The sequence below is a fragment of the Nanorana parkeri genome, unplaced genomic scaffold (assembly GCF_000935625.1).
Source record: "Nanorana parkeri isolate BGI_ZX_2015 unplaced genomic scaffold, ASM93562v1 scaffold391, whole genome shotgun sequence".
Lineage (NCBI taxonomy): Eukaryota > Metazoa > Chordata > Amphibia > Anura > Dicroglossidae > Nanorana > Nanorana parkeri.
Window position 1 is genome coordinate 1,039,836 of NW_017306659.1, and position 26,286 is coordinate 1,066,121.

Consider the following 26,286-nt stretch of genomic DNA (forward strand, 5'->3'; position numbering starts at 1 on the left):
TTGGAATGTCCACACTATAGTCTCAACCCTGACATATTCTGCAGTGCTTTACATATAATATTGCATGTAAAACCAATAAATGTAAGGCATTTGTTTTAATTAATTGAGTGCTGCAATAGTTACAGAAAGAACCGAATAATAGAGCAGTATGGATTTTACAAAATAAAAAAAGTGGGACCTTAGAGTACACCATCGCTCTATGCCAGGGGTAGGCAACTTCTTTCCAGCTGTTGTGGAATTACAAGTCCCATGTGGCTTTGCAAGACTCTTACAGGCATAAGGCATGATGTGATTTTGTAGTTTCACCATCTGGAGAGCTGAGGTTGCCTACTCCAAACTCTGTGGCAAAACTCTAAAAGCTTTGATCTCCTAGTGCCACAAAAGGAAACAGACCAATAATATAATAATGTTCACCGTGTCGTATAATTAATGGATTATTTTAGAAGAACACACTTGCCCTACGTATATTTGGAAACACACATATCACTGCTCAGACATTATAAAATGTGTACAGTACATCCAGCTAGATATAATTAAATTATAATATTTGATTTCTTCCTTGTTGAATTACCCAATTTTTAGACATTTCTGCTTACCAGGATGCATGTATAAGATATTCTCACATACTGTAGCTTTGTACGCCTATATTTTACATAATGTGAATGATCGCTTTTAAAGATATGCTGTTTTTTTCAGTGCCAAATATTTTTTTTAACTTCAGGCTTCTTACGTAGATGAGACCACAGTGATTACCTACTGCTATTTTATAAATATTTTGCTTTAGTTTTTTTAAGTACCCTTTGAGAGCCCAAAATAGTGAATTCTGTGTGGGTGACGTGATGAACAGCTTTTAAATTGCCTAATTATCACAATACATCAACAAATCAGATGATGTGTTCATACAGATGGATTGCACACCAGGAACCCAAAGAAACTCAGGAAAACATGGAAATATTACAAAAATGTGGCAGGACTACTTATAGTAGACAACCTTCCTCATAAATGTTAGAGAGATGCAAGTTCAGGAAATATCCCTTCAATCTATAACACTATTTAAAATGTGCAGAATGGATTGTACATTTTGAGAAAAGTAAGTTGCAATTTTATTGTCAAATCTCTAATCCTGGATCTGGAAATTCTAACTGAATATTACATTTATATTGAATGATTTATATTGAATGATTCTATGCTGTATGGGGGGAGCAGGACAAGGAACTATTGTTTGGTCCCTGTTTGTAGATGGTCCCTGAGATATAAATTAAGACATTGTATTTTGGCTGGTTCCTACTCTTGAATCTGGACTTATTAAACAGTCAAATGCTCTATTCATAAGGGAATCTCTGTATGAGACAGTCTTTGACTCCTGCTGAAGATCAGTAAAGTGTGCAATACCCTCCTTTTCTAGAGAAAATTGTATTCTCTGCTTGTCATTGACGGCTGTGTGCCTCCTTCGCTAGGCAGCATTGGTGGTCTACTATCCACACTATTCCATGCAGGACCCCTCTTTTCTCTCGCTATACTGTGAGGATTTTGGAACAAATACAACTGCCTTCTCTTTTTTCACTAGGAAACATTTATTGTATTCAATAGTCACAGCATTCTGTTACGTGACTGAAGAGTTCCCTTAGACAAAAGTTCATAGATCCTTATGGGACCTATTTATTGGAAGAAAAATCCCCCTTCTCTATGTCTGTGGATTATTCATATACATTTACAATCGGACATGTTGCATTTTAAGTTTCAGACCTCTGTATAATCTGTTGGTATAAATTGGATGATTGAGTTTATGGTATGTCTATCACATTGCACTCTTTTTAAAAGGGATTTCATACTCCTACCTTTTTTGATCACTTTGAAGGCTCCTTCCCTCTCTCCTATTATTTTACTATTGATAGGTCTGAACATTTATGTTTGATGATTGTCAGATTAATTTGTTTTTTTTTGTTTTGTTTTTCTAGCAACTAATTATTACATTGATTTGTATTAATGCAATGTATAAAATAATTTGCTGTCCTTTTAATAAAGCAAATGAACAATGTTAACATTCATTAATTTAATATTTAAATGTGCTCTTATGGTGAGGTTTTCAGAAAACATTCTGTGAAGAGGTTTGGGAGGACTGAATACTTCAACACTAAAAACCTTAGGGGGTTTATCATTGGGGAGGTAGTTGATATACCACGGAGAAGTTTAGATTGAGGTTTTCCAAAAGTGGACAGTTTTACTAAAACTAAGCCTACTACTGCCTCTCATACGTTCCTACCTACCTACCTGTTTCTATCTACTCCTACTGCTGCCTCCCATAGGTTTAGCTTTTCCTAAACCCAAATTTAATCATGTAAAGCCAACAGTAATCTATTTTCCATTTGAAAATTCCTGATCAAAATCAAATAAGAGAAAAATTAAATGCTGTAGAACTGGGGGCTGGCAAATTTTTCTACATTAAGTGACAATTTACAGGCAGACAACTGGCGTACCAGTGAGCAACAGTGTGCTGTAGCCATATACACTATATTGCCAAAGGTATTGAGACACCCCTCCAAACCATTGGATTCAGGTGTTCCAATCACCTCCATGACCACAGGTGTATAAAATCAAGCACCTAGGCATGCAGACTGCTTCTACAAACATCTGTGAAAGGATGGGTAGCTCTCAGGAGCTCAGTTAATTCAAGCGTGGTACCGCGATAGGACTCCAACTGTCTGCAGAGTCAATAGCTACAGACTTTCAAACTTCGTGTGACCTTCAGATTGGCACAAAAACAGTGTGTAGAGAGCTTCAAGGAATGGGTTTCCATGGCCGAGCAGCTGCATCCAAGCCTTACATCACCAAGTGCAATGCAAAGCGTCGGATGCAGTGGTGAAAAGCACACCGCCACTGGACTCTAGAGAAGTGGAGCCGTGTTCTCTGGAGTGTCGAATCACGCTTCTCTGTCTGGCAATCCGATGGACGTGTCTGGGTTTGGTGGTTGCCAGGAGAACAGTACTTGCCTGACTGCATTGTTTAATGGAGAGGGGATTATGGTTTGGTGTTGTTTCTCAGGGGTTGGGCTTGGCCCCTTAGTTTCAGTGAAGGGATCTCTTAAGGCATCAGCATACCAAGACATTTTGGATAATTTCATGCTCCCAACTTTGTGGGAACAGTTTGGGGATGGCCCCTTTGCGCACCAGTGCACAAAGCAAGGTCCATAAAGACATGGATGAGCGAGTTTGGGGTAGAGGAACTTGACTGGCTTGCACAGAGTCCTGACCTCAACCTGAAACACCTTTAGGATGAATTGGAGCGGAGACTGCAAGCCAGGCCTTCTCATCCAACATCAGTACCTGACCTCACAAATGCGCTTCTGGAAGAATGGTCAAACATTTGCATAGACACTCCTAAATCTTGTGGACGCCTTCCCAAAAGAGTTGAAGCTGTTATAGCTGCAAAGGGTGGGCCAACTTAATATTGAACCCTACAGATTAAGACTGGGATGCCATTAAAGTCCATATGCATGTAAAGGCGGGCGTCCCAATACATTTGGCAATATACTGTAGTTTTATTTTACAGTTTTACTGCTAATGGTAAATTAATCTCGTGAATTATTATATTACCAGGGGAGCACACAAAACAGGTTCCTATTTATAGTTAATGTGTGCTTAACAGTAAACTACGGTTTCAGTGAGGTCCCTGTCCCTGTTATTCAAGACTTATTTGTTTTTGTATTTAACGAACTTTACTACAGTTATGTTTAATGAGAAATATCAAATCATTTTGTAGACATAGACTATTGTACTTCTGGGTGCCACTGACATTGGTTATGTGTTCCCACAGTGACACACATACCTTAGGTTGCTGAACCCTGCTGTAAAATATTTATTATTTTTAGGAATGCACCGATACCAGTTCAGATACCAGTGCCGATACTTGGCATTTTCATGAGAACTACCAGGGTTGCAGAGTTTGCAGCTGGGACCTGGCTCTGGCACTCCACCACTGTCCTGAAATCATTAGTTGATATTGTTTTAGAAAAACTGTCACATGACAATAAACAAAAATGTATCAGTACTTGTATCTGTGAGGACTTGGACAAGTATTAGTACTTGTACTTGCAAAAATGGTATCTGTGCATCCCTATATATAGGTTTATAAAAACAAAATCATACATTAAAACAGAGATGTACAAATCCCAGGAGCTCTGTGAGCTCCTTACAAATGACAGCGGCCTCCTAACTTTTGCATTTTTCTCTAGCTTTGGTGTTCGAAAAGTATCTGTACTTGTACCGAATACGGTGCTTGGTATCGGTGCATCCCTAATTATTTTAATAGTGCATTATAGTTCTTCATTGTGGAAATCTACTTTAGGGTTAAGCTCTCATTTTGCTCTAACATAACAAAGAAATACTCATCTGAACCTTGGACCCGGCTGGCTACTAGACTGGTCCCTGCAGCCTCTCTCCCTCTTTGCTCTGGCGGTCTAAGAACCCATGAGTCATCATGTCCAATACAGTGTTCTGGACATGAGGACACAAAGGGACATTCCATTGCTGGAGTGGAGTGGTCTAGCAGTCAGTCGGGTCTGAGATTTGGGTGAGTATTTGTTATTTTAGACCCTAGATGAAAACGAGCAGTTAACCCTTGCAGTACGGGGGTAGCTCCACAGCAAGGGTTAAGTCTTCTTCTGCCCAGAGTTCTTAAGGTTTTTTAAACATATAAAATATCACAAAATCAAACAACATGACTGTAATAGCTCTCTATTCCCATATAGTATAACATATTACTCCTAAACTAAAATATTTTTTCTTTTCATTTCAGGTAATTCAACATTTTTGGATGATCATGGCCCTACCACCCCAAAGGTAATAGTACCAATCTATGAAGTCTGGTCTATTGCAGACCTCAAAACCTTGCCTGTGATAAATTGTGTCCCTTATTTTAGTGGCTTACATTTTGGCTAGGGCCCTAATCTGGCCATGCACTGCTTGAATTTTGCCCCTGTCAGCATCACTCTGTTCAACACAAGCAGATTTGTAAATTCACTTTTGTCGAAGAAGCTGAGCTGAAAATGTACTGCTAAACAGTGACTGTAGCCAATCGGCTTCAGTCACTGTTTGGATATTCTGACAACTGTGGGTGTCGGGGCTGACAGGTGACCATGTGTAAAGGAGTGTTTTCTTTCGTTTTTCTTTTTATTCTATCAATTCTTATCTGCTTGGTTAAAACGCCTGTATTTTGGGGAACATAGCAAACTCATAATGCTTGTAAATTCTGTGCCATGTGTGCATCCTGTTTAAAACATTTATCTGTAAAATAAACATTTTATACATAAAGTAAATGTATATAAAAAAATCAGTTTAAAAAGGTATAAGCTTAAAAAGCAGGAATGACTTAAAACCATTTTAGTTTTACTTTTTTCACAAAGGAAATCAAAGATGGTGAAGGATAACAGACTGCCAATCAAGATTCTTATCTACAATACAATACAATACAATACAAATACAGTACAATAGTAATAGCTTTGTTCACTGACAAGGGCCATTCATGAATTATGATTGCCAGAATGCCTACATTGTTAAATGTTCTGCAGAACTGGCCAATCTAAATACAAATATTCGGAAGAATCAAAAAGCACTGAAATGATAATGCTTTCATTTTCTTAAGTACAGGTTAAGGTGGCATCTCATAGGATGTGACACTAATCTGTTCTAATGCAAAAAATTAATGCTGAGTCTTTCTTTAATAAGCTTTTAACACAGGTCATGTTCTCACATTCTTAGCCATTTTTTAAAATGCATATTATATTATGTATGTGAAGGTTCTCACTCATCCACGTCATGCTATACTGTATCTGTAAAAAAAAAAATAAGTCAAGGCAACTGGACTAGCTGTATTTTTCTTGAAGATGTTTCACTGGTCATCCAACCAGCTTTCTCAATTCAGAATGACTTGTATTTTTATAATGACTTGTATTCACCACCCTGTATTGTAAGCTGCCTGCCATTCTTCTGATGGGGTTTACAATTCTGGTTCATGCTGTAGTACATAGTCATTTATCAGTACACTTTCTGCAGAGAGAGCTTGTTGAATGCCTAAGTAATGCATGTTATTGAATATTGACAGTTTACCGATATAACTGTTGTATAATTAATGTTTTAATTCCATAACCCTTTATGTAACAGTGGAGGTGGCAAATATTCCAATGCTGTATGAATAGTAATGGACTATATATCTGAGGGTTTATTTATCTAGGTCATGGTAACGAATATTCGTTAGCCACATGCGACTGAATTTGTTTAGAAATCTTGAAGACATTGCACCACTTATCCAAATGGTCACCTTAGTTCAGATGAGTGCCAGGAACATACTCAGCCATTTATACCCACATAGTCAACTGATCACCTCAATCCAATCACCTAAGGGTCATAAAATTGTGTCAAGGCAATTGCTGATTGTCCATGAACATGGCCATGAACGGTTGTAAAAACACTCTGGGGGGAATTCATCAAAACTGGAGCAGACAGCATCTGGAGCAGCTGCCCATCCCAACCAAGCCGCTTCTATCTTTAGTTTTTTTTCCGTTAAGCTTTGAAAATGAAAGAGAAAAGCTGATTGTATGCTACGAACAACTGCTCTAGATTGTGCCTGCTCCAGTTTTGATAAATTCCTCTCTGTTCTCATTAACATAATTCAATCACCATTGTGCAAGAAAAGTCTGTGACATGTGTTATCTGTTTTTGTTCTATGGCCGAAGGTGTGATTTTTTTTTTTGGTTACATTGTTGGGGTAAAGATAATAAAGTAGCATTATATGTGCCCACCAGGTTTGGATTAATGCTGACATTCCTATGAGTATCTTAAAGATGAACTCCAGGATAAACAAATATAATCTATATATAAGAGCCATGTATATTTATATTTACATTTTGCTTTCCTTTGTGCATATCTTGCAGATCTGTGCAGTAATCCAGTGTTAAATGTTGCCTGTCCAAGTGTGTTCTGAAACAAAGACCAATCATGACCAATCACTACCGCTCTCTCTCCTTGGTTTTAGATGAGCCCCTAGTACTAGTAGATTTTTTTTTTGCAGGCAGTCTATAATGGCTGGACTTGCTGGGCCCCTCCAGCAAGTCTGCTCTTTGCACAGCTATGTGCAGCTCAGTAATGTTATTACCATTACCTCTACATGGCAGTATCTGGGTTAGTAAAGGACTTCGGTGCACACAAAACTATGTAACTATTGAGGAATATAGATAAAAGTCGGTGTGCCTTAATGGCCTGTATTTGTTCCTCTGGCTGTATAAAGCTGAAGTGCCTGCACATACTGCACATCTCAAAGTCTGTGGAATCCTTGAAGCATAGGTGCTCTAATATGCAATTACTGACATGGAGCAGACTAGGGCCTGTGCACTCTCGCCTTCCTTTCCTGTGCTATATTGTTTCTGAAATGTGATAGGCAGATTCAGTAACCAATAGCAAGAGAGAAGGGAGGGGGGAGGGCCAATTGTGAACCTTCCTGCTTTAGATTGCCTTGGTGCTCTCCTTCAGACTTTGAGATCTTATTTAGGGCTGGTTCATGCACATGTTGAACATGAGGTATTGCACTTTTTACATAAGTTACGTTAAAAAGCCCATTTATTTTGAATGGGCCACAATGCCCTCCTTACCATCTTGTCTTGAATTGTATTGTGATTGTAATGTCTTCCTTATATTGTAAAGCGCAACCAAACTGTTGGCGCTATATAAATCCTGTATAATAATAATAATGCACCTAAAATGCAACATTTTTATAACGCAACACACAGATTGTTCAAATCTGGGCACTGTGGTGCATTACAATGCATGTGTGCAGTGCATTGTGTTGTGTTGGTGGGTTGGGATACCATTCAGAATGAATGGCACCACACTGCCATACATGTGTTGCCAGTAACATGCGGTAAAAAGCATGTTTAACAGTGCGTTACCGTGATGCACTAATATGAACTGGCTATTATACTTGCATCTTTACAGATTTTATCTTATTGAAAAGGTTTCAAATGAATGATGAGAGTTAATTTAACATGGCCACGTAAGCCTACTAAAGCTAGATATTATTTTTATTTATTTTCCTGAATATAGGCAGCTTTAGATGGTGGGATTTGATTGTAATATGTTATAATCAGTTGTGCTTAGCAAGCCAATAATAGACATCTTGCAATAAAGCACCACACATTTTATTTCAAAGGAAAAACATTAACCAGTTGACATCCGCGGTGTTAAACCCCCTTCCCATCCAGGCCATTTTTCAGTATTCAGCGCTGCGGTACTTTGACTGACATTTATTCCGTCATGCAGCGCTGTACTGAAATGAATTTTATACCCTTTTTTGGGGACAGTTAGAGCTTTCTTTTGGTGGTATTTATTCACCACTGGGGGTTTTATTTTTTTACTATATTAAGGAAAAATTACCGAAATTTAAAAAAAAAAACAGTTTCCCCTATATTAAATGATAAAACATTTATTATTACCCAATTTTTTGGTAAAATATAAAAGATGGGGTCACGTCGGGTAAAAAGACACTAAACATGTCAAGCCTTAAAATTGCGTGCACGCGCGAAACCTCAAAAAACGATAATACCCAAAATTGGCCCTAGGCGACGCTTTAAAAGCTGTTACCGCTCATCAGTTTAGAGTTATCAGTGATTGATGGCCCTAAAATGATTGCTCTCACTGCGACGTTCGCGGCGATATGTAACATGTGTAGCGCAATTGTAATTTTTGCGCGCTGGGGCACCGGACGCGTATTTACGTTTATAGGCGCGTAAACGTGGGGGTGGGGGAGTTAAACATTTTGGGGGGGGTTTTTCCCCTTTTTTTATATGTGACTTTTATTTTATTTTACTTTTTTATGTGTTACTTTTATTTTTTTTTATTTATATTTATTTTTTTTGCACTTATTGGTATTGCTATTATATAGGGGGATAACAACCCTGGGGGGGGGGGTGCCGCGAACGAGCACATATAGGCGATCGGCGGGCTATGGACCCGCCGATCGCCTATATGTGAAACACCCGGTAACGGGTGTGTGCATTTAGCGGGTCTTTTCTGCCCGTGCGTGCCCGCTAGGGGGCGCGCGCGAGCAGAAAAAAATTGCCGTCTGGAGACGGCAACCCGCAGATGCTGCAGTGCCGTCCGTCCGTTTTTTTACTACGGGCGGACGGCAAGAGGTTAATATAGTCTTGTGACCATACACAAAGTAATATCAAGCCAAATGTATGATATATCCTACTCATTGCCTAAAATAAGACAGTGTTACAAAGCTCCACCACTTTGTTACTTTCAAAAAATACTACAATCCTTTGTGAATTTGCATGGGATGGGTTTATATATAGTCCTAACATCAGTGAGTTATATAACTGCATTGTAATAATAATAACGTCATGTCCTATTTGTGCGTGTTCATGTGACCCATGACAACCAAAAACATGCAGATAGGTTAATTGGCTTTCACCTAGATTGGACCTACTATTCTGCATTTATGGTTGATAGATATCAGCCTAAAAGCTCTTTTGTGGGCAGAAGTTATTGTGAATGCTTGAATGATCTGTACTAGTATGCTAAATAAAATGTCAGTGAAAATAAATGAATAAAATAATTACATAAAATCAATAAACTACTGTTTTCTTCTAAATGTAGCAACAGAGATGCTAGCTGTGCTATTTATTCTAGCTATGCTAGCTGTATTAAGATCACTTGGGCATCTCATATGCATGGTTGAGTCATGCAAGGCTTCATGTAGGCTGTATGCCTCTTGACTGGCTTGGGTACATTTGTCCCCCAGAAAGAACTTCAGGCATTGGAAATTATATTACCACACTGCCTACCATATTACGATAAAATATAGTTTTAAAGTCATTTTGAAAGTGACACTAAACTCAGGAGTTAAGCCTTAAAAATGCATTCAAGTACCTTAACCAGAAACAAAAACATATCTTATTTGTGTATCACTCGGCTGTAGATCCTCAAATCATCTCTGAATTTGTGCTGACACTGTCCTTTCTTCTGGAGGGTGGCTACTTTTTTCCCCATGGTCCCTGTGTGTTGTAAAGTAGCCACTGCTCCAAGCTCATTCACATGATGGACTACAATGTCGCCTATAGTTTACTAATTTGTATTGAGATTGTAGTCCATCACGGGAGTGAGCTTGGGGCGGTGGCTACTTTACAACACACACAGGGACCAGAATAAAGGACAGTGTCAGCACAAATTCAGAGATGATTTGATGATCTACAGCTGAGTGATGCACAAATAAGATACATTTTTGTTAATAGTTAAGGTGAATGCATCGTGAGTTTAGTGTCACTTAAAGTTTGTAATATATATTAAAGAAAGGGAGACATTATATATTTTCATTCCATGTATCTATTTTGGGGACTAGTCTCCTTTTTAAATAGAGCAACAAATATTACATTTTATCCAACTTTTTGGTTTTGAGGCATTGCATGACTAGGCTGTTTGGCATTACTATAGTATGTGTTGGAGACGCGTATAGTGCCTTTGATGTAGTCATTTTAGACAATTGTTTAACAGAGAACCTAATTTATTTTGTAAATTACAGAAATTTATGAGCTGTGGAGTCAAGAGGGTACCCTAGAAAATGTAAAATAATGCTAATTAAAAACATAGCGTCTCTTCGGGATCGTCTTCCCTTTCCCCCGACGGCTAGTAGACGCATCCTCAGATCTCTACATCGTTCCCAGCTGGTTGACGCTTGGCGTCTGCAACACCCAACCGTAAAAGACTTTGCCTTTTATTCTATACCGCATGACATGTACTCTAGGATAGATATGTTCTTTGTCCCCCACCAACACTTGGCGCTGATAAGTACCACAGACATTGGCACTATTACATGGTCCGACCATGCCCCGGTCTTCATGCACATTGCTCTATCGGATAGCCCCTCCCGTACTTCGTGGCAATGGCGTCTTAATGATAGTCTCCTACAAGACCCGCTCATACTGACCGATGTCGCCAAGGAATTGCACTCCTACTTCGACCTCAATGATGTAGAGGAATGCGACCCGGTCCTCCTCTGGGAAGCACATAAAGTCTTTATCAGGGGTGTTTTAATCAAACATGGCTCGCGAGTTAAACGTCAGAGGGAGGCAGAATTACTGGCTCTCTTGCACACCCTACACAGCCTGGAGCTTCGGCACAAATCGACTGGCTCACCCACCCTACTAGCAGACATTCTCTCCACACGCAGACAGATAAACTCACTGACTTTTTATAAAGCGAAAATGGCCCTTACGCGCTGTAGGCGGAAATATTATGAGTCTGGTGATTAAATGCGGGAAGCTTTTAGCTAGAGCGCTACGTGAACAACGGCAGCTCTCTAAAAAAAACAAAAACATAGCGTCATTACCACTCATTCACTGTCCTTTGTGGCTGGAGGTTTCAATCTGAGTCTGACGTGAAACCTTTACCTTACAAGAAAACTATTGTCTCCCCACTGGAGAGCTGTTCCATTACCTCCAGATTAAGAACCTTATTACTAAACAGGCTCCCTAATGTCTTCTCCTTTAGTTTTCTACTTTTACTTTTAAGGCTATTTAAAAGGTTCTCCTTTTTAACGTAGGAAGCCAGTAGTTTTTGTGGGTCACTGTGTTATTGGTGTTGGATATCAGTATCACAGAAGAATATCCTTGACTTTTGGGTGCATTTTGGACTGATATGAACTAATATATACAGTATATGCTACAGCACTTTTATTGTATGCTATAATTGACTGAATAATTACTGTCTAATTCACCTAAAAAAAATTATAATTCAACTATAACTTAACCCTTTCACTGCCACCACTGTATGGCATACGGCGGAACACAACCGCTTGCAGCTGGCCACGTCAGTATGCCATACGTCGTTTGCTTTCTTCCTTCTGCTATAAGCTCATGGTTACTTTAGCGACCATGAACCTATATCAGAAGTGACCACACCCCCCCCACACCCCCCCAACCGTAAAATAATAGCTGTAGTCAGCGGCTGACGAGCTGCTGATGAGAGCTATTAAAAATTATGGGCGTCCCCGCCAGTACCACCAATGCTGGCTGCCAGCATCTGAGAGCTTCTCCTCCCCTCCTGAAGCCGCTCCATGTTTCTCCTCAGATCTCCGCTGCTCTCCCCCGCCTGTATGGCCTGAGGCAGTGGGGATCTGAGCACAAAATGACAGCTGAAGTCGGCAGGGGGGCGGAGGAGGGAGCGGCTCTGTGATCTGCATGTGCTTCCGGATGTGTGCAGAACAAACACTGGAGTGATCAGCCGATAACTGCTGGTTTATGGTCTATATTTTTGTGCTCAATGTTTAAACTTTCACGGTCAACTTAAAATCCACCGTTGGTCATACTTATGACCAAGCTTTTAGTATCTGTTTGCTTTTAAACTCACTGCATTAAGTCCTTGGCTGTATTTAATTATTTTTACTACTTAAAATAAAAGATCTTTCTACATCATTCAATACGATTTGTCCCTTTCTTAGTCAACCCTTCGGAGCACCCCCTCTCTTGGGTGGGTCCAACCCCTCCTTTCTTCTGCATTACTGTCTGGTTACGAATTTGGTAGACGAACCTCCTTTTAAAGGGTAACTATTAGAGCCTTGTATCTCCAGGAGTGACACACGCCTTCTTTTTCCACAGATTTGATAGGTGACCTGAAAGTTTAACTCCAGCCTTCCCTTCTGTATTGCACAGTTGTACAGGCTGTACTGAAACTGCATTAAGTCAGATACAACCTGTCTCATTTTCTGGCTGCAGAATGTCCAGCATCATCTAGCCTTTTCCTCCCCTGCCTTACTGTCCCTGACCCACTCCTTTCATTAACTGATTTTTCAGGTCTTTCAATCATGGAGGCTCAACATCACATGTTGGCGCTACCTAGGGCAGTGTGCAAGAAAAACAACCTGCCAGTCAATACCCACTCTGCTAGACAGACAACCATGCTATCACTGCACTTTCATATATGCAAAACTCCCCCCTAGAGCCAGCCCACAGTATGCATTAGGACTGAGGGCTCTTGAGAGGAATACTGAGGTAGGGTGCTGTGTTGTTTTTAGGAGGCTATGTACAAAACCCAGGTAGCCCCTCCCACCATCCATGATTTACCTGCAGTGCATAGAGAAACACAGATATCCAATAATAAGCCTAAAATTAGTAATAAAAATAGTAGTAATCAATCCAAAATAAGTATTTGTAGATCATATGCGGTTCAGTTTTGGTCACCTATCCACAGAAAGGATGTCCTGGAGCTGGAGAGAGTCCAGAGAAGGGCAACTAAACTAATTAAGGGGCTGGAGGACCTAAGCTATGAGTCAAGGTTGCTAAATTTAGACCTGTTCACACTAGAGGTGAGAAGATTAAGAGGGGACATTATTTAAATGTACAAAATGTTTTGTGGTGATAGCAACATCAGTAATAGACTTTTTACTGTGAACTCCCTAACAAAAACTTGAGGCCACCACCTAAATTTAGTGGAGAAAAAAATGTAGCCACAAAGGGCGTAGAGGATTCTTTTCAGTCAGAGTAGTTAGATTTTGGAACTCTCTGCCACAAGCAGTGGTATCAGCAGAGAATATTGAATCATTCAAAAATCAATTAGATACCTTCCTCAGAGATCGTAACATACAGGGGTACAGGTATTCTTAAACATAAGACAACACAGGAACACATAAACACACATGCACACACTACACACACACAGACACACACAGGTTGAACTCGGTGGACGTGTGCCTTTTATTCAACCTCAAATACTATGTAACTATGTGAAATCCATCCAATAGGCCCAAGTTTTATAAAATTGTATAAGCTTTCCACCTTTCCGATGTGTAAGCTCTTCCAGAAAGTGAATCGTATCTACTTTAAGAATCCATTCCTTTATACTTGGGATGTTGGATGGTTTCCAATATTAGAGACTTTGCTGCATTCAACATGTGGGGGATTACAGTTTTTTTTTTTTAATACATCTCCAATGAGTTTTTGGTGAGAGGAAACAGACATGGCCAAAGATCCCATTGGACCACAATCTCAGGAATTTGGACTATGAAACCCGGGACACTTTTTCCAAAATTTTTGAATGAGTGGGCAATCCCACCAAATATGGGCAAACGTACCTATAGAGCTGCAAACACGCCAGCAAAGAGGGGAGATTGTAGAATATCTAACTTGTACCTTTACTGGGACATTATACTATATTAACAGTAGTTTAAAATTGTATTTTAATTTATGTAGTGAGTGCTGCCTTCCTTCCTTCCCATCACTTTCAGCAACTTCCTGGATTCCCAATGTGCTTTGCATTTCTTTCCCTGCTGGATGTGATGCAATCTCAATTCCTCAAGTCCACCTATCCCATCATGCATTGCTTCCTGCATTAAGTTGTAGTTCAGAAGGCAGGCTTAGTTAGAGTAGTGACACAAGGATGTGCAAATTCACAAGGCTGAGTGAAATTGTGTCAGTGCATTGAGGAAGTAAATCCTATGGGCATCTTCAATAAGTAGGTTTACAGGCTTCTATATCAATATGGTTATTAGGAGTGGGATGGAAATTCAATTTAGAAATATTTATTCATTTTTAGGTTTTGACCATAGATGCCCTTTAACCTTTTTGCTGCCACTGGCATATGCCATTCATCACTGGCAATTGGCTCCTTTAAACAAACTCTGTTCACATGTATAAAGCCGACTGTCAGCTTTACACTGACAGTCGGATGGCTGAGCCAGATGGATCTGCTGCCAGATCCCTTCCAGGAGCTAATGTAGTGCGTCCTCTGCCCGTCACCCCCGCCTTACCGACCCACTCCTTCCAGCATAATGGAGCAGGAAGTGATGCTGATTGCATCACTTCTGGTCCCTCAGCTTTCATTCCTCAGCTGCAGAAGCCGGGGAAGAAGCTATTGGAGCACGATCTGCACTCCACATTGAAGTGGAAAGGGGACACCCTAAAGGCAACCTGTCACCCCCAAAGTGCTATCACATAGGGGGCTTGTAAGCCCCCTTATGTTATAGCAATTAAGTTCAGTAAAAAAGTTTTTTATTAAAAAATAAAAAATGTAAAGTCCCCCGCGAGCATATTAACGTAAACACGTGTCGGGTACGTACGAAAACAACGATCGTGCTACACATGTTACACATGTCAGGTATCGCCCCATGTGAGAGCAATAATTCTAGGGCCAATATTTATGGATAACTCTGAACTGATGACCTGAACGGGCTTATAAAGCATCACCTATAAATAATTTGGGGTATTTGGTCGCCGTTTCACATACACACACCATGTTTAACCTAAGCATGTTGGGTATCTATTTACTCGTCCTAACCTCGTCTTTTATATTTTTTATTTGTTTTTGTGCACTTAACTTAAATGTATTGTTTACCAAAATTTTGGGTTTGATAAAGAGTTGCTCTAATATTCTGTGACATAAAAATTTGCAACTGCCACCATTTTATTTTACAGGGTCTTTGCTTTCAGTACACACACACGCATATATATATATATTACAGGGGTGTGGAAATTTTTGAAAAAACTACTTATCCAAGGGCTAAAGCGGGGGTCAAATCTACTTGTACTTCATAACAATCTACTTGTCCTGATACAAAAAATAAATTGTTTTAATTAAAACTAGGGATGCACCAATACCGCTTTTTGGGTATAGAGCACGACTACCGATATTTTGCTTTCGGTACTCACCGAGTATCGGTGCTTCCGTTTGCATGGAGCAGGCTTCCCGGGCAATCAGGAAGCACATCCCCAGACCATGCTGACCAAATAGTGCTTGCAATTTGCGAGCGAAATTCAAAATGCATAGGGCAAGACTGCGGGGTAAGGACAGTACACCTGTACCGGCGGAGGGTAAGGACTGTTTGCCGAAAGGTAAGTATAGCCGGGGGGTGGGGGGTTTTGGGAGAGACTGGGGCCAGATTTGTTCGGGTAAATCCATTTTCCCATATTACCTGGGAAAGTGAACTTGCCCTTTAATGCACATTGTGCGTGTTAGAGAGTTCTGCTGCCTCGCTACCACAATATGGCACAGTGAAATGGTGGCAGCACTCAATGCACACACACCATGCGTGCGTTTATTTGCATGCAGATGGCGGGGGGGCATCGGGGTTGGTTTTCATTTTTTTTATTTTATTTTTTACATTGTCACTTTTTTTTAATATAATTAATAATTTTTTACTCTTTTTCTAATTGCAAAAAACTCTCTTGGCAGTGAAAGGGGTAATCACACCATATCATTTCTGCTGGCCTTTCCTCTTCTCTCTACCTGAATGCATTACTGATGTTTTTTCTTTCATGAACTCCCACAGTTTAAAGGAGAACTATGACATGAGTGATTTCCACTCACCTCATAGTTCTAAGCCGACCTGTGACAATGAGACTGTCACAGATCGGCTCAGTAGATCGGGAGGTGAGGGAAAACATACCGGGTTCCCTCACCTCTCGGTCCTGTCACAGCCCCTCCCAGGGGAAGGAGCTGGATTCCCCTCTCCCCGCTCTGCCAGGGGGCGGGTACAGCTGGCTCTGCCTCTAGGTAGGCAGAGCCAGCTGTCACTCACGCAGCTGGGCGGATCCAGTCATCTACGTCGGGATCCGCTCCAGGTGCGGCGTCTCAGTATACCGCGAGCTATAGCTCGCGGTATACTGAGCTTAGGGTAACGGGAGGACGCTAGTTTGTGTCCTCCCGTTACCCTAAGGAGAACTATGGGGAAAAACACTGACCCCATAGTTCTCCTTTAAGATATAACATGCAGTAAAATAAAATAAATATGCCTCTGTTATATCAGGGTGTAAGGAAATTAGTATTGATAATATGCACATAAAATGATATGAATATGAATTAAATAATAAAATTATCGGAGAAATCATAAGGTAACACACAGGGAAAGAGTAACAAAACAATTGCAATAAAAATAACATTGTACACAGAGACATAAATGCCTAAAAAATGCTGAATAACGCATGCATTAAAATACAAGTAACACATATTGATTATGCAACTGGGTTAATGTAATGTATGTATGTATGTAATGCGAGGCAGACAATATTACAATAAACATTAAAGCTACCGTCTGTTCCAAGTTTGCTTCAAGCCCCATCCATCCCTCCCTAACTTCTTCTAGATCTCACTGGTCCTTCTGCCTAAGCAACCTTACGTCTTCTCTCAGTATTCATTATTTGTATTGACACATCACCTCTCAATTCCTCTATTGCATTTCCTATCACAAGCAGCTTCCCCAAAGAAAGTATTAAAGCGGAAGTAAACTTAGCAGGAAAATCAGAGAATAAGTTATATTCCTACAATACAACTGAACACAATACAACTGAAAGTCATATTACACCCTTGGATTTTTTTATTCACCAAAGGAGATCCACATTTACTTAATAGGCTTATTTTTTCAAAACTGCACCATTTAGTTTATTTTCTGTATGTCATATACCGCGGCCCTCCTCTCCTAGCAAGTTGCAAAGGAGACCCCCGTGAGTGCACACTCCCGGCAGGGAAATTAGCTGAGCTCTGTGAGTCCAATAAATCACACAGCGCTTGGTCTTCAGTGGCCTTGGGTTCCTTCCTCCACAGCCCAGAACTTTGGGAAGTAGTACAGATTGTATGGGGGCGGTGCCAATGGACACGGACAATAGGTAAGTGTTTGGAGTTGGGGGATCTGGAAAGGTACCTGAGCATTTTTTTAACTTAATGCAGAGAAATGCAATAATATGCTTTAGTACTATTTAAAGAAATTCTATCTTACTTGTAAATTCTAGAGATTACTGTGCACATAACAGCTAATGCAGGCCATGCAGCCTCCCTGCACGCTGAAGCCAACGCCATTTTAGACATTTTCCAGCACTTCATTCCCTGGTTGATAGGAGCCGTCCACCACTGACAAAACACAGAAATCCTATGGCTGCCCATTGATGAGACCTAAGCTTTTCTTTGGTGTCAGTGTTATGGTTCTACCTGCAAGAGGATGTGACATCACCTACACAGTAAAAAGTGGATTCCAGCATTGAAGGTTGCCAAGACCACTGCACAGACTGCACATGCACTCTAAAATGTGCTGCAAAAGTAGCTTATTTTCAAGTCCTCTATTCAAGTTTTTTTTTATGGATTTGCCTACAATGGAAAGACTAGTTTTAGGGTGATCTTCCATATGCCAACCAGGAAGGCAAAGATTTGAATGGGACTTAGTCCCTAACATCTTGACTAACTGGGAGGACCACATACTGTGGGTCAGTCAGGGCTTCATCCCTACCGATGGGAACCCATTTTGCTGCGGGTCCACTCCCTTATGTGTTAAACATGTTGTGCTGGCTGCAACACATTCAGTTGCAATAAGAAAGTGGGGTTAGTCAAGCGTATGTTCATTTTAAATTTGGTGCCATTTTTGCTGTACTGTGAAGCAGTAGTGGCACACCGGGCCACTAAGGCGCCTCTTTCCTGACTGGCCACACAGTGCATGGCCATGCCATTTTCCTTCTTTGCGCACATGGACTGACTTCCTCCCTGATTCCTGCAGTTACACCATTTAATATGCTGCAGCTTGTTGTAATGATAAATATATTTATGCTGCCCTATTTGTACCAATAACACAAAGTACATCTTCCATTGTAAGAAAAATGTGTCTTCCATACCTTTTTTAGTGAGCATATGTGATTCAAAGATAGCAGGATTCCCTGGTAGACTAGCCTTGGTTTCGAGAATGAACAGATATCCCACTATTAGTTGCTGGAGATGTCTGTCTGTCTGTGTGCGTAAAACCTAAAGCTAGCTGTACATGAGTCAATAAAAGCAGTCATTATTTATTCAATCCATAAATGTTCTAATTTGCTAAAATATCTCTGTGACCTATGGCTTACTTTTGGAGTGGAGTAGTGGGAGTAAAACTAGCTGTGTGAAAGGGCGCACACCATATATGACTGTCAGCCAATTAGGGAAGAAGATCAAGTCGATCTGAATAGCATGTAAATCATTTCAGGATGTATAATTATTCACTTCCTTTCCTTCTCATTAAATTAGGGTTTACATGGTTAGAATTTCAAACAAATAAAATCGATTTCAGAATGTCCATTTAACTTTCTAATCAATGATCGATTTAATCCCCAGTGACAAAAAAATTTGGAATTTTTTTTCTTGACCGAACAAAAACAGTGAATATGATTTATTGTTTCGAAAACTCCATTCAAAATCCAAAATCAAATGGTAAAAAAATTAAACAAATTTTCAAATGACAATCACCAAATCTCTGATGGTATTGTCGAACGTTCCAACTGGGATTTTTTGTACAAAGGTTTGTGCAAAAATCTACCCTTGTATACCCTACTATGGGAATCTGCTTGTTTAGGGCCACCCTAGGGAAGACCAGATCTGCAAACCCACCTTTGGTGTTCTGTTGCTGTTCTATAAATGGAGGATAGATCTCCTGGAATATGTGATGAGGCATTATTATCCTCCATTCATCGAACAGTATGTAAGTAGACCTGGCATCAGATCTGTTTCAGGTCTATTTACATAAAAGGAAAGGATTCTCCTCCTGCAGCCTCCTGGGATATGTGATTTTGGTATCCCAGGAGGCTGCAAGATGAGAACGAAACATCATTCTCGCCCTGGTAAGAATGGCGGTGAGTGGCAGGGCCAAGCAAAAAAAAAGAAAAATTAGGAGTGCTCAGCTTTTGTTAAAAGGGGAGGGGTTCAATGGCCGGAAATTTTAAGGTGAAGGTTTGCTTTAACCTGCAGACAGTAGGTATTAAAGGGGGTAAGTATATTCAAAGACTTAATTGCAGTGTAACTTCTCCTAAAGTCACTTAGTTATACTTATTAGTAGGGATGCACTGATACCGGTTTCTCGGTATCGAGTACGAGTATCGATATTTTTTTTCCTGTACTCGCCGATACTGAATACCGATACCCGAAGTCCCATTTAGGAAGACGAACGTCGAGTAATGACTCGATGCCCAGCTTCCTAATTAGCCGGGAAGCCATCTCCATGCTCCATCGTTACCAGGTGACGAGGGAGCATGGAGCCGGCAATCTGGCCAGTGAGGAAGCCGGGGGGCAGGTAATGACTCGACCAATCAGGAAGCTGGCCGGTGAGTCATTACCCGCCCCCAGCTTCCTGATTGGCCAGGAAGCCAGCTCCATGCTCCCTGGTGATGAGGGAGCATGGAGCCAGAGAACCAGGCAGCTTGCAATATCTTGCTGTCTGGTTTCCTGATACATGAAGTTCCGGTATCGGGATAGGCCTAGGGAACATTTGGGTGAGTACGGGTACTCGCCCAAATATTTGGTATCGGTGCTTCCTTACTTATCAGAATGTCTTGTTTATCTTCCGCAACAGTAATTTTTCTGTGTAGGATTGTGGCTTGCTCTGCTCTACTGGGCAAAAGTTATTTCCAAAAAGGTTGGCTTTGTAAGGCCATTTGTGAGAAACCTAAATGAACATCTATCCTAAATCTCTTGTATCAACTCACTACAGCTTTGTCAAGATCTCTTGATGTTGGGGTAAATACTGAAGAGAAAATGAGACTCCAGCACATAGATAACTCCTTTGCTCAAAACTTTACAGTAGAACAGAGAATAACAGTATGTACATGAACACAAGATAAAAAGCAGACCAATTGAAAAGCTCTGAAAACACAACACAGTAACATTTCAACAGCCATGTCATCTAAAAGTGCCTGAATCCCACAGCTCAGTATTTGTGAAATCTGTGGTATTTTTAATTATAATTCATTTGCTAACCATTCAACACACTTCATACTTATCTTAAACTATTTTTAAACATATGTATTCCATGTGCAGCTTTGCTGAGGAAGCGTGGCAGTAACAAAGTTATTTTTCATCTTTTATGAAAACAGATTGAATATTTATTTGTCTGTTTTCCACATGATTGTGCACATTTGTAAGCAAATTACAGTCTTTTTCTGGCTCATTGGAGGATCTTTAAACTTGCGGCACACTAGATAGATTTTTAGATCTCTTTTGTTATGCTACGCTTGCACTTTGGAATAGAAAATATACAGTGTAAGGGGGCTCAAGGTTATATTTTTGTCTATAGCTCTGTTGCTATTGGTTATGTATCTGGCAGCAAACTGCAGAGTTGCCCTAGTTTCACAGCAGATTTAGTTATGTAGTGGCGACTACTTTAATTTTTAAGATTCATCCCTCTGTAGTCTGAGATACACTTTGGTAAGTGTTTGATTGCTTACTATTCAAGATTCGAAGTCTGCTGAGTATACAACCTATTTGTGACTTAGGCCCGTGTTATACTAGCTATCTGGTCATTGGTTACCACTCACCTGCATCAAGATCACTAGAGAAGGCAAAAAAACCCCAGTAAAAATCACTTAATTGCCTTTCTAATGTCACTTCCTTGCTGGTGAGAACAGTATGGCATTGCTCTCTTTCTGGCAAGTATGAGTACGCCGTGTTTCAGCCACTGAGGTGGTGATGTTGTAAGTGAGGTTTCAATTCACTGGTAAAAGCATTGGTAGTGTATCATGGTCCTTACTAGGGATGTCCCAATACTAGTATCGGGGCCGATACCAGGCATTCTCAGGAGTATTTGTACTCTTGAAAATTCCCCCGATTCTTAAGGCCGATGCCAGCCCTTTAAACTTTTGTTGGGTCCTGACAGTAGCTGTACATGGTAGTGCCTGTCAGTTTCTTTACCTCCTGCTCCTTCTTCCTGGCACAGCCATGGACAGCCCCGCACACAGCACAGTACAGCCCCGAACACCAGCACACGTCCGATCAACTGAGAGCCCTGCAGAGATCCACATTCCGCCCAGCTGAGATTGCAGCCTTCTGCTCTGGTGGTATGTAATGTGCTGCTGTGGGATCTATTGTGCAGATGTTGTGGGATCTATTGTGCAGATGTTGTGGGATCTATTGTGTAGATGCTGTGGGATCTATTGTGCAGATGCTGTGGGATCTATTGTGCAGATGCTGTGGGATCTATTGTGCAGATGCTGTGGGATCTATTGTGCAGATGCTGTGGGATCTATTGTGCAGATGCTGTGGGATCTATTGTGCAGATGCTGTGATAGCTATTGTGCAGATGCTGTGATAGCTATTGTGCAGATGCGGTGGGGTCTATTGTGCAGATGCGGTGGGGTCTATTGTGCAGATGCTGTGGGGTCTATTGTGCAGATGCTGTGGGATCTATTGTGCAGATGCTGCGGGATCTATTGTGCAGATGCGGTGGCATCTATTGTGCAGATGCGGTGGCATCTATTGTGCAGATGCGGTGGCATCTATTGTGCAGATGCTGTGGCTCTGGGATGTATTGTGCTCTGCTGGGATGTATTGTGCTCTGCTTTGGGGACACCTGTATTTAGCCCGGGTGAGAAAATGCCCTAAAATCATTAGTGTGTGTTGTTTTAGAAAAAATTTCACATGTCCCTTGTACTTGGTCTTAAAAAAAGTGGTATTGGGACATCCCTAGACCTTACACTGGTCATTGACATCAGGAAACATCACAGAGGATGAAGCACAACCTTACGATGTCTCTAGGATTAACTATAGCCTTGAACAGTTATGATTAGGTTTCACAAAAGTCCCTTTATATGTGATTAAGGAATGAGGAGCATGCAGAAGGTCCTAGCTCCAGCTTTTCTCAGGGTAAGCAGTAACGACCGGGCAATGTTTTCTAACCTGATTGGCATCTTTCTGCCCAGAAAAAATGCTGTGGACTGTTGGAAGCTCTTCATAGTCATTCTGAATAAGCCAAGCAAATTGGTGCTTGTCATCTAAATGTCTGTATGAAACAGCAACTTCAGCAAGAGCAGTGAGCATGTCAACATGAAATAAGGAATTTTAGGAAGACTCCTTGGCACTCCTGATTTTCTTTACTAATTTGGATACGGTGATTGCCCCTCTTGTTAAGAGAGGAGAGCTTGTGATTCTGTATCTTCATTCATCTATGTAAAATGTTTTTAAAATAACCTGTTATTTTAACATTACTACAGTACAGTCGCTTCCTCAAAATTTCCTTTCTCTTAAATCTATTGTCTAAAGGTGCTTTTTTACTGTATGCAAAAAAGTGTAAAGACTTGCAGAGATATAATAGGATTTCATAAAATCTCTTTAAAGCGGGATTACAACCTCTTATCGTTTCTAGCCAAGGAAAGTGCCATCTTAGCCTCTATTTGGATTGCAGTTGCAGTGTTGCTGCACATGTGGTCAGCTATGCCACCAGTCATTTGAGGGCTTGAGAGCTGAAATAAGCACACTAACAATCTTGACAGTCAGCATGCCTTGAAAGTAACTGTTTTGGGAGACCATTAAATTGGTGGGTCTAGTGTTGCTTTATTACCATATGCTGAGAAATGTCATACAGAAAAGCTTGTTGTGTCTTTTGTTAAACCCCTAAACAGTTATCAATGTCCGCTCTTAGATTAGCCACAAAGCTACTGTTCTGGCATTTCCTTGCCAGTTGCCAGCAGTAGATGTTGGATTTTATTAAGGTGCAGAGTTTAAAGAGTACCCGATCTTCACCACTGCCTGGTGCAAAGTTTCAGATCTTGGGATTGCCCTATTGCTGACAGTGGAACAGGACCAGACAAAGTGCCAAATTTGAGATAGGGTATGATCTTAGTAACCCAGAGGGCTGCATATGTACATTTTGAGAATCTTGTCTGTATCCATGCAAGTTGAGTAGTTTTCTTTGTTCTGGGACTTCATCCAAAATAAAAAAATCTCTTAAAGATGCCGTGACAGGGGGAGGGGCTGGATTCCCCTCTCCCCGCTCCGATCTGCCAGCGCTGACTGGCGGAACGGACAGGGGAGGGGGCGGCTACAGCTGGCTCTGCCTCTAGATAGGCAGAGCCAGATGTCACGCAGCTGGGCGGATCTCGACGTCGATGTCGGGATCCGCTCCGGCTGCGGCGTCTCAGTATACCGCGAGCTGTAGCTCGCGGTATACTGAGCTTAGGGTAACGGGAGGACGCTAGTTTGTGTCCTCCCTTTACCCTAAGGAGAACTATGGGGAAAAACACTGACCCCATAGTTCTCCTTTAAGTGGGTGACTCTGGGATGATGCATATGTGCAGGGGAGAGATTAATATTATTGCTATAGATAGTGTCAATATATTCCACAGAGCTGTACAAAGTAAGGACATTCAATGGCTATAACAACTAGATGCATAAAAAAAACATACACAAAAAACATGAAACAGTGGGAAGAAGACCCTGCCCAACAAGTATTTGCAGTCTACAAGGAGAGCATCAGAGCAACTGTTTCTTGGCATAACCAAGAATTAAAGATATCGGTTTCTAAGATGAGTGTTAGCATTATGGCAGTACTCTACTAAAATGTCAGGTGATGTTTTTAAATCTGTAACCACAGTGACCAAGTTCTACAGAAAGAAACAATAAACATCTCTAAAGTGAAATAAATGTACCTGTTATTGGCTACAATCTGCAAAAGATAATGTAATCCTATTAAAAGGAATGAAGTCCTCTACATTCCCAGTACATTGCAAATTTATCTTTACCAGTAAGGTTTGTAAATCTAGAGAATTGTAACTTCCTACAGCTGTTACATAAACATGTACATGGCTTCCGTACTATCTAGCTACTGGAGGATAGGGAGCAGCTTTACTACCTAGTTATTTATTGCTTCCTATTTGTATGTATGCTTGGGCTAACTGTAACTATCATTATAAACACAGCAATATCTTGCACTTACATCTGAAATCTTACATTATAAAGGTTTACCAACCAATGGCAAAAAACTGTAAAAAGCGGTAAGGCATACATTTATTTCTTTTTACATCCTGTGCAGTCATTTTCATAGGAAGTTTTCTGTAAAGACAATTCTATAATATTGTAACAAGATTTTTCAATATACAACATTTACAGTTTCAATATCTGTATTATGGCTTGAACGGTTTTGCAACATGTTTTACTGAATAGAAAAAACATGCTGGCAGAAAGCAGTCCTCTGGCATCCGTATGTATAATTTCTATCAACTGCCAATATGTTGCACCAAGAATATGCAGAGGAACCAGTGATGGAATAGGACATGTTATCAGTCTTAGTTGTCATTTGTGATTTGTTAATAGTTCTTTCAGCAACCGCAAATTGCCATAAAATCTGTGAACGAAATCGCTAAACAGAAATAAGTATATCCATGTGGTTTATTATGTTTTATCTTGTATTTTACCAAGGAAAGGTTATGAGCAATGTGTTTTGTAATTTTTCTCATCGCTCTTTACTGAGCACCTCAAGCTTTATGACTACTGTGTGTATTGTACCCCAGTACCTTTCTCTTATCCAATCGGAGTTGTTAATATATTGAGAAGTATAACACAAAAAGGCACTATGGACAAACCATTAGCCTAATTACAAAACACATCTGGTCTTAGAGAACTATGAGGAGAGTGAAAATCACTTAGCCTCATAGTTCTAGCCGACCTGTGACAATGAAACTGTCACAGGTCGGCTCAATAGATAGGGAAGTGAGCGAACACATACAGTCGCTCGCTCACTTCTCAATCCTGTCCCTGCTTAGAGCCGAGCCGTGACTGTCACTCACTGCTCCCTGCAGGGATTCCCCCCTCCCCTGTCCGATCCTCCAGCACTGACTGGCGAAACGGACGAGGGAGGGGGCGGGTAAAGCTGGCTCTGCCTCTAGATAGCAATCATTCCAGGGGCCATCAATCACTGATTACACTAAACTGATGAGCCGTAAAAGCTTTTAAAGCGTTGTCTATGGGAAATTTTGGGCATGGTAGTTTTTTGAGGTTTTGCAGGCGCACGCAATTTTAAAGCTCAACATGATTAGTGTCTTTTTACCCGACGTGACCCCGTCTTTTATATTTTACCAAAAAAATTGAGTAATGTTTTGTAATTTTAATATAGGGAAAACTGTTTTGGGTTTTTTTCTGTCATTTTTCCTTATTATAGTAAAAAATAAACCCCCAGTGGTGATTAAATACCACCAAGAAAGCTCTATCTGTCCCCCAAAAAAGGTATAAAAATAATACCAGTACAGCGTTGCATGACGGAATAAACGTCAATCAAAGTGCTGAATACTGAAAAATGGCCGGGACAGTGAGGGGGTATAACACCGCAGACTTCAAGTGGTTAAAACCCAACTCCAGTTAAAGGAGAACTATGAGGTGATTGCTTTGCACTCCCCTCATAGTTCAGGCCGACCTGTGACAATGAGACTGTCACAGGTCGGCTCAGTAGATCAGGAGGTGAGCGAACACATACCGGCGCTCGCTCACTTCTCGATCCTGTCACGGCTCTCTGCCGGGACAGGGGGGGGGCTTG

At 40.7% G+C, this 26,286-nt stretch overlaps 1 protein-coding gene across 1 annotated transcript in view; it reads left to right on the forward strand.

Annotated features, from left to right (window-relative positions):
• The window catches only part of UST (uronyl 2-sulfotransferase), a 239,223-nt gene that overhangs the window by 103,435 nt on the left and 109,502 nt on the right, over positions 1 to 26,286 (forward strand). The window contains exon 2 of the mRNA XM_018559381.1: positions 4,795 to 4,838. Within this exon, the coding sequence (XP_018414883.1) occupies positions 4,795 to 4,838 (44 nt within the window). The remainder of the gene's footprint in view (positions 1 to 4,794; positions 4,839 to 26,286) is intronic.